The sequence below is a fragment of the Merops nubicus genome, unplaced genomic scaffold (assembly GCF_000691845.1).
Source record: "Merops nubicus isolate BGI_N331 unplaced genomic scaffold, ASM69184v1 scaffold18568, whole genome shotgun sequence".
In the NCBI taxonomy this organism is placed as follows: domain Eukaryota; kingdom Metazoa; phylum Chordata; class Aves; order Coraciiformes; family Meropidae; genus Merops; species Merops nubicus.
Genome location: NW_008626548.1, coordinates 19,088 through 28,036, shown reverse-complemented (window position 1 = coordinate 28,036; position 8,949 = coordinate 19,088). Strand labels below are relative to the sequence as shown.

Below are 8,949 nucleotides of genomic sequence, written 5' to 3'. Positions count from 1 at the left end.
CGCTCCCGGGCCGGCGCCTCTCCCGCCCTGGCCCCCGGGAGGTCCTGGACGCTTCCGCCGGAACGGGGATCGGGGCCGCGGCCGAGCATCGCGACGTGCCTCGGCAGGCAAAGCCTTTCCTGCCTGCCTCCACTCCGTAGTGCTTTGGCTGGTGCTGCCAGGCAGGGGACACTTGCTCTTAAGTGGACGGCACAGGAGAAATCGGAATTATAAAATCAAGTTATTTTATCTAGTTAAGATATTCAGAGGACTTGTTCATAGAATGTAGTGCTTGTTTTCATACCGAAATTTTCTTTATAGAATCTGTCTTTGGTACATGTGAGTAAATGATACAATTAAAGGTCTTCACAATGCTTGTTTACAGGACAGTCAGTTTCTTCCTTTTCTTGGTAGAGCTCTACATTTATTATCTTGGCGTAAAGAGTCTTCTCATTCTAGCGCTGGGTTGTGTTCAAGAGCAGGGGCCATGGGTAACTCACACATACTTAACTTGTTTCAAGATGCTTCTGCTTTACTGTGTGCTGTTCTGAAATTGTCAGCTAATCTGTTGTCTTTTCTCTGGTGTTTTATTCGTAGATGGGGAAGCCGTAGGGAGTTTGTATCATGGCAGCAGATGAGGATGGGCTGAGAGTGTTTGATGTGCGACACGGTGGTAAGAGGCCTTAGATCACTTTCGCTTGGGCAGTGAAATAACACAAGCACTCTTAGCAGAGTAAATGGGTCTGAAAATAACTTGGAAAACAAAAGTGAAACAATGTAAGCTGGGACAAAGAGTGATGAGGTTCAACTGTAATTGAATGGTTGTGGCCCAGTATCACTGTAAGCCATATCTCATTACTAAGTTCGGATATTTTTGTTTCTCAGTTGTATAACGTATTCTCTGTTCTGTAGAAAACAGTCTCATGTTCAGAAAAGACTGACTTAGTTTATAATTTCAAAATTTACTTGTACTTAAACCCATATAACTTTTTTCATGCACAGTTCTTGTAGTATTTAGGAACTGTTTTTAGGATCTTTTCTCTGCAGTAGCTTGTTGGGTAGAATTCCCCTGTCTTTTACTAGTCTGTGCTACTGCTTTTAGTACTCTCTACTTGGCTAGGATCACAGCTACACTTACTTTATGGAAAAGTTAGAGGTTGGAGTTCACTAAATGTTAACTTTGGCCCTTCTTTTTTCCTTTAGCTGAAGCTTCCCCCTTCAAGGAAGGTGACGAGAGCTCAGTGGATATTTATGATGGCTTGGACAATGGTTTGACAGTTCCTGGTAGGTTCATTGTATCTTGCTGCTTGGCTTGGAGAATGATAGAGTCTGTGCTTCTTGGTCTGGTTCCAAGTAAAACAACAGCTTTAAGTTTACATTTAGATGGTGTAAACGTACTTCAGTGAGCTAATTCTTTAAAATTTAAGACATTTATGTTACACTGTATAAATAGAGCAGAGAATTCTTGTATCTGTTAGCTGAATAATGACAAGATAGTTTTCATGTGATACTGGGTATTTTAAGAGACTTGCGCATATAAAGGGATGCAGAGAAATCTTAGATTTTCTGTTGGTGCCTTGATGTAGGACACTTTACCTTGGAAAAAGCACCTTTATTTTGTGATGTGGATCACTCAGTTCCCAGTGAGAGCTCCACAGCCGTATGATACATTACATTCAGTAGATCTTTTTAGCCTTTTTTTACTTTGTCAGTAATTTCATGCGCTATTGTAAATTAATGCCGCAGTTTGGGGTCAGGGCAGCCCCCAGAACTGTAACAGACGCTCTCTGTTAACCCCCTCTCCTCGCCCCTTAGAGGGAAAGATAAAGGAAATAAGGGAGAGAGACTTGTTGATCAGAAAATAGAAGAGCTTTAATACTACCACTACTACTACTAGTAACAATGATAATAGAATAGACTTTGTACAAATATATACAAAGGTAGTCCCGAACCCAACTCCCCTGATGGCAACTCATCACCGTCACCCCCAGCTGGGGAGCAGCCCCCAGGGAAGGGGGTCCCAGGCTAGACTCAGCCACAGACAGCGACTGGGCACAGGAGCTGGATTCTGGAACTCAGTTCATGAACACAGGGCTCGGGATCAAAGGCAGGATGGATGAAGTCCTCCTCAGAGGCCAGCCACGGCAGCAGGAGCAGCCAGCAGCCCAGCAGCAGCAGACAGAAGAGAAGAGAAGGGAAGGGCTCATCCTTCCTGATCCTCCAGCTTTACTGGATATGAGGGCTATAGGGTAGAACACCCCACTGGTGAATCCAGGGGTCAGTTATCCCGCCCGCTCCTCCCTGCAGGTGTGGGGTTCTCTCTGCCCCCCTCCATGTGGCATTTAGGATTAGCAGTGGCCTTGGTCTGCACACCAATCCCCAGCAGTAACTCTAAACATGAAGTGTTATCACCACTAAAGCCAGACAGTTTATGAAAATGCTGCTAACGTCAGACAGAGCAGTTAATTAGAAGAGCTTTAGCTAAAAATTAAAATCATTGAGCAGAATCAGCTCTATTTACCCCAAATGAGGACAATTAATTTCCTCTTTTAACTTCTTCGAGGATAAGAAAGGAATGTAAAAGATGCAAGGAGAAATAACAGCCCAATGCAAATGTTTTATGTAGATTAGTTCAGAGGAATCTTTTTTTTTTAAGTTTAAAAAGAGCATTGGTGAGATTTTTGCTCTGTACAGGTCTTACATTGTGTTAATAATACTTTTTGCATTATGGTATTGTCCAAAGGACTGAAGTGCAGCTTTGATGCCTAGGTTACTTTATTTGTCTGTGAATGAATCTGTATTTCAGGGGTGTCATAAGTCAGGTCCTGTCAGTAATTCACATTTGATGAACAGAGCACACAGGTTGATTTGAGGTAAAAAGCACCATTTGCTGTTGGGCTTGGGGCCTTTGTTTGTTTGTTCTTTCATTTCTTTGGAACTAAAGCTTGGGAGTTAGATTTATGAGGGAACATAAAGAAGCAATGAACACTTATCACAAGAAGCATGATATTCAGTGCCACAACAACTGTGCAGATCATTTGATTCTGATCAAATTCATTCTGATTCTGATCTGGTTTTGTAAATCTGTAGGGCACTGGCATCTGAGTATTCTTTTTCTCAATATTTTCTTTTTTTCCACTGCAAATGTTTCCAAAGTGAAGTCTGGCCAAAAGCTGAATGAGTTGTAGGATGCACATATTTATTCTCGCTTTCTGTTGTCTATTGGCTCTGGAATTGCAGAACCTCAGATTGCTGCTAAGGTGTTGCCCTTCTTGCTTAGTAAATTAGGTAGATTTCCTGTGAGTTGGCTCTCCTTTGACTTAAAACAACTTATTAGACAATTATAAATTGCACTCACCTTTGCTGTTAGACATCCTGCACCTCTCTTAATTTTTCTAATGCAGTGTTTTCGGTTGAACTTTAATTTTCATCCTTACATTGGATCAAGTATTTCCAATAAAACTAACATAAATGTTGAAATAGAGGATAGGAATTTCTCCAGGTAGTCACGTGTTTTCCTCAGTGACACAGTGCAACCTGACTAGAAAATTCTTCATGTAACAGGTTTTCTTTCTACAGAAAATTCTGCTCCAAATTCTACACCAGCTGGAAACAGCTTGAATTTGTTTGATGAGATATTAATTGAAGAAGGGACTGCAAAGGAAGCATCCTACAATGAGGTGTGTATTAGTGCGACAAAAAGAATACTGGTGTTTTGGAGTTTTTGTATTCCAGTTTTTTTTGTGTAAAGTGCAAAAAATGTTGTCAGTATGGTCACATTATTGGAAAAATAGGGGAACTGTTTTAAAATAAGTAAAACCATGAGTGTAGTGATAAATTATGCAAACAAGTTTATCAGAAAAAGTGAATCACTCAGTGGCATGATCTGTTCTCATTTAATGTCCTTTGTATGTGGTTCATGTATCAGCTATATTATATTCTAATTAAATTGTCTGTTCAGGTAACTGATGCAAAGCTAGGCTTGACACTTCTCCCAGCAAAGTTTACTGACTAAAGCAGATTAATCTTACATGTCATTAAATTTTGTCCTTGAGTCTGAAGACAACCATGCAGTAGGTAGCTGCTTCTGACAAATCATCAGAACACTTGCATAGCATCTCCTGTCCTGGTCCATTAGACACATCTTAACTTGAGCTTTGGAGTAAAAGGGACAGACATCCACAGATATAATGCACTGTAGAAGAAGTAGGACCAAAACCTCCAGGAGTCCACTAAGTGATGAAAATTAACTTTTAAAGTTTGAAAGCAGTTGCCAGTTAAATATGACAATGAGGAAGTTGTCTGTTCTTCACTTACTTTTAAAGAAGGCCTCATGCCAAATTAATTTTGTGATCTCGGTAAGGGCGTGTCCTTTGCAGTATATTTTGACAGTCCAGGTTTGTTTGTAGTAACTTTTTGTTGTGTTTTTCCTTATCTGTTTTGTATTATATAAAATCTGGCAAACAAGTCACTGGCTGTAGGGCTCAGAGAACTCCTGTTCCTTCATAATTGTCTTTAATTTCACAATAATATGGTTTCCTCTTACGCTCTTGTCTATTGCTGTTGGGCAAGCACACATAGGTTTCATCTTACCTGAGTGTTTGTGATGTTTTAGAGACTTGTATACCTGTTGAAGTGTATTGAAGCTTTTTGTTTTAATACAGCTTTAATATATGACTTGAGGGGGGAGGAGGGAGAAACTTTTTAATAGACTTTACTGTATTAACTAACTATAAATCTAGAGGAGTAACTTTTCTGTGTAATTAAATCCACTTCTGTGCTGTGAATTCTTCTCTCTTTGACAGTTGCAGGCAGAATATGCAAAGTGTCAGCAGCAAATTAAAGAGTTGATGAAGAAATTTAAGGAAATACAGGCACAGGTACCGTAGTTCAAAGGGCAACGTTGTCAAGATTTATGCAAACCAAACTGAATATTGCTTAGAAAGATAATTACTTTCATATGCTTTCTGGACCTGGTCCATCACATGGATGGTTTGTAAAGGACCTCTTTAGGTCATAGGAGCTTGTTCTGCCCAGGATAGTTGCTGGGACAGCCTGCTGACAAAATCAGTGGGTAAATTCACTTGTTTCACAGTGTCGTATGAAGTAAGACTTTACTTAAAAGTCTACTTAATTAGAAAATATGCATGTCAAATGGTATCAGAAAGGTATCCAGTTCTCATTAAAAAAAAAATAAAAAAATAGGTCTTTAATGCATTAAGGAGAGGGTTGCAAAGGTACCTGAGCTGTCATTAGAAGTGGAAGAGGATGTCTGCATTGCTTTGAGCATAGTGCCATTTTGATAAGGCTGAACTGCTCTTCAGCTTGAGCTGGTGTCCCCATGCTTTGCCAGTCTATATAGATTGTCTTGGGCAGTTTTGCAGCGTGCTCCACTGTGAGTTACAGATCAAGTCCCAAAGGTTCTGTGCTTTGCTATGATAAGCAGCTTTTCTGCCCAGGGACAATTCTGCATTGTTTTCTGCAAAACTTGTCTGCCTTTTTGCCAAGGATAATTATTAAGAGAAGGGGCTATCTCTAGGATTGACAGATAGGGTTCTAAAACATCATATCTAGAAATGTTAGAGTGATAAAGCACCCAAAGCTGGTTTTGATACCTTGAAAGAAGTAAAATTACCGTTTTCCTCTGAAAGTACTTAAAAGCTACATCTCTCATTTGATACAGTGACCAGGAAAAAAAATAAATTGAGTAAAAGAATGAAGCAATGGGGTGGATTATTATTTTTTAACTCTATGGTTACTTGATTTATGGCATATTTCAGTTTTAATAAATTGTATTCTTAAAACATCTTAAATAATAACAAGGAACTCAAAGAGGAGCGTAAATGAGTGATGTTTTTAAAAAAAAAACTATGAAAACGCTCCTTTGGATCTCAATAATTCTGGCTTAATTCTAACTTCTCCAAAACAATTTCTGTATTTTATACTGTCAAGTTTGCATATGATGTGACTTCTTTTGATTATTGTCTTGCACTATTAACTATTTGACTGTTTTTCATTACGTGTTTGGATACCCAAGCTAATTCTTTTTTTTCTCTTGCTCTCTTTTTTTTGTATATATTCAAAACAGAATGTCATTCTACAGAATGAAAACCAAGCTCTCAAAAAGAATATTTCAGCACTTATCAAAACGGCAAGAGTGGAAATTAACCGTAAGGATGAAGAAATCAGTAATCTACATCAAAGGTACAACTACACAGTGGAACTGGAAGCATGCTTTTTTGGCTGATCATATTTATGTACTTGAAAGAAACTTATTTAAAGTAAAGCTAATGAAGAAAATCATTACTTGGTAAATAATTGTGTGGTTTAGAACTGATACAATCAGAGGAAGTAGGTATCTTCTCTGCTTGTGATGTCTTTGGTTTCTAATTAAGAAAAAAAGAAGGAATTCAAAAGGTGACCAATTTGTTTGTTTGTTTGTTTTGTTTAATCTCGCATTCCTGGTGAGTTTTCTAACTGTCCTGGATGTTTCACAGCAGGTGTTGTCTTACACAGTTCAGCTTTGGACCTAATCTGTTTTACAGCATGAGTTAAACATGGAATAGCTCATGTTAATAATGAAATTAGCTAATCATGGAATAACTAAACTTAGGCATGAGTTCCCATGGAACTTTTCAGACAACACGTGAAAATAAGTAGACTATATAATGTTTTAATGGCAAGGTATGAGAGCCCTGTCTTCATTGGTGGGGGATGGTAGCTGTAGGATTCATGATAATTCATTTGTTCCACTAATCAAATATATATCAATACCAAGTATAATTGGGTAGAAGTCAAGAGGTTTTAAGATATGCAATTGTTTCAGTGAAACATTTGACATGCTAGCTGTCATTTTCACACCTTTGAGTGTAGTATTCTGGGTTTTAAATTAAATTATTTGAAAAATATTTTCTTGTTTTGAATACTCAGCCTCATTAGAGAGTTTACAAACTCCATTGCAGTACTTTCTGATGGTGATGAAAATTTATGAATGATGTATTTGATATAGGTATTTTTGAGGCATCCATCATAGAAATTGTGAGGAAAGTGGCACTTTGAAGTCTTAGAAGCATTTATGGTCTGCTGGATGTATTGTCTAATCCAATCATTCTTGGCAACATTAAGAAGGTTGCCGTTGGCTTTAATGATGTCATTTTATGGAATGTTTTGTTCAATTGGCAGAAAAGTGCCTGTTTCTTTTCTGGTTTGTTTGTTTGTTTGTTTTTGTTTGTTTTTGGGTTTTTTTTGGTTGGTTGGTGGTTTGTTTTGTTTTTTTTTTTTTTTGTTGGTTGGGATTTTTTTCAGGTGTACTAACTGAGTTCTACCAATAATGAGTAGGAGTTCAGGCGATACAGTCTACATGTGCCCTTTTTCATATATATTTTTTTTATTATTATGACCTTGCAGCAGTAGCATGTGTCCTTGTTGAGGCTTGATAATTGTGATTTACTACTTGTTTTCTGTATCTAGCTCCTCACATGGTAGCTTATTTGCTTATTGGGGAGAGTAAGCACAGTCACATTATACCTATTTGTTCAGTTACCAGCTTACTAAATAGAAAACTAATGAATTGCTCTCTTTAAATTATTATTCTTGTAAATCAGTAATGCTGGAAATAACTTTTTTTTCCCTAGAGGAAGGCTCTTTTTGTTGCTGGACAATGAAATACTATTTGAATTACTGAAATTGTTAGAGTACAGTATTTTTCAACAGATCTTCCTTTTTCTGTAGATTAATTTCATTTGGAAAATACGTATACAAATAATATTATTTTCCTGTATGCTAATGGAATTGACTAAATTTCTGGTTTTATGCCACACTGTTTTCAAATTGAAGCTGAAACAAAGCACGAGATATTTTTAGGGATGAAAGGATTCACTGTAATGCCACTTTAGTTATGTTTAAGTAAATTTTAAAATAATGTAGCTAACTTTTTTCTTTTAAAAACAGGCTGTCGGAATTTCCCAATCATCGAAATAGTTTCACCAGAACATACCTTCCAGGATCCACTAATGGAAGGTGCTCTGAGATGTGTAAAACAAAAGATTCCAAATTCAGACCTTCTGATTTAAGTGAGAGTGTAAAGATGGAGCATAGGATGAAAAATGACTGTTCAAAAGATACACACCACAATTACTCATCTCATAATACGGACAATGGGAAGTCTAGCTCTGAAAAAAGAAACACTCCAAACTTACTGAGGCACCCTCCTGACGAGCTCTGCAACGATGGTACTCGTACATGTCTACCAAACCATGACCATAATTCCAACAAGGATAACAGACATGAAAGAAAAGAAATTAAAAGTAATGAACAGTACAGCAGAGGAAATGTCAACAAATACAAAAGAGAAGCACATCAGAGCACTGGAAACAATGGTGACAGTGAAGAGGGGAGTTCAGATCCTCAGCAAAACTCAAAAACTTTTTCAGAGAAGACTTGTAAAAATGAATTGCAGCAAAAAAGTCAGAGCATAAAACTCAAATATAGTCCAAGCGCAGAAAGAAGAGTAGAAAGGGCTGTTTCTTCATGGGAGAAACAAGCTACTGGTAAAGACAGATCTCAGACAAGAGGGGAATTGTATGCTGATGAGCGATCGCAAAATATATTAAAGAAAGACATTAAAACACATGATAAAGATGAAAAAAATGCTGGCCAAAAAAATAAACCAAATGAAAAGCTGCAAGAGCCACCAAGGCGTTCTAGTGGTAGGGGGGCTAGTCCACACTCAAAGAATGAACATTCAAAAAGTCTTCATGAGTCACATAAATATCATGTGGAAGAGTCTAGAAAAGGAAAAGACACCAGCTGGAAGAGAGACAGGGGAACAAATGATCATATTTCTCGAGAAGGAAGGACTTCACCTTCCAGTTCCAACAGCAGAGAGCACAAGTACTCACGCTTGAAGGAAAACAGTAGTAGATATGAATGGGAAACAGCACATTCCAAATCAGAAAGACACAGGACTGA

The 8,949-nt window shown here is 37.9% G+C and overlaps 1 protein-coding gene across 1 annotated transcript in view; it reads left to right on the top strand.

Annotated features, from left to right (window-relative positions):
* The first annotated feature begins 575 nt into the window (after positions 1–575).
* The window catches only part of CASP8AP2 (caspase 8 associated protein 2), an 18,537-nt gene continuing 10,163 nt past the window's right edge, over positions 576–8,949 (top strand). Inside the window, 6 exon segments of the mRNA XM_008946055.1 lie at positions 576–652; positions 1,183–1,263; positions 3,559–3,659; positions 4,785–4,859; positions 6,068–6,183; positions 7,930–8,949. The exon segment at positions 7,930–8,949 is cut by the window's right edge and continues 13 nt beyond it. Coding sequence (XP_008944303.1) covers positions 604–652; positions 1,183–1,263; positions 3,559–3,659; positions 4,785–4,859; positions 6,068–6,183; positions 7,930–8,949 — 1,442 coding nt within the window. The 5' untranslated portion in view covers positions 576–603.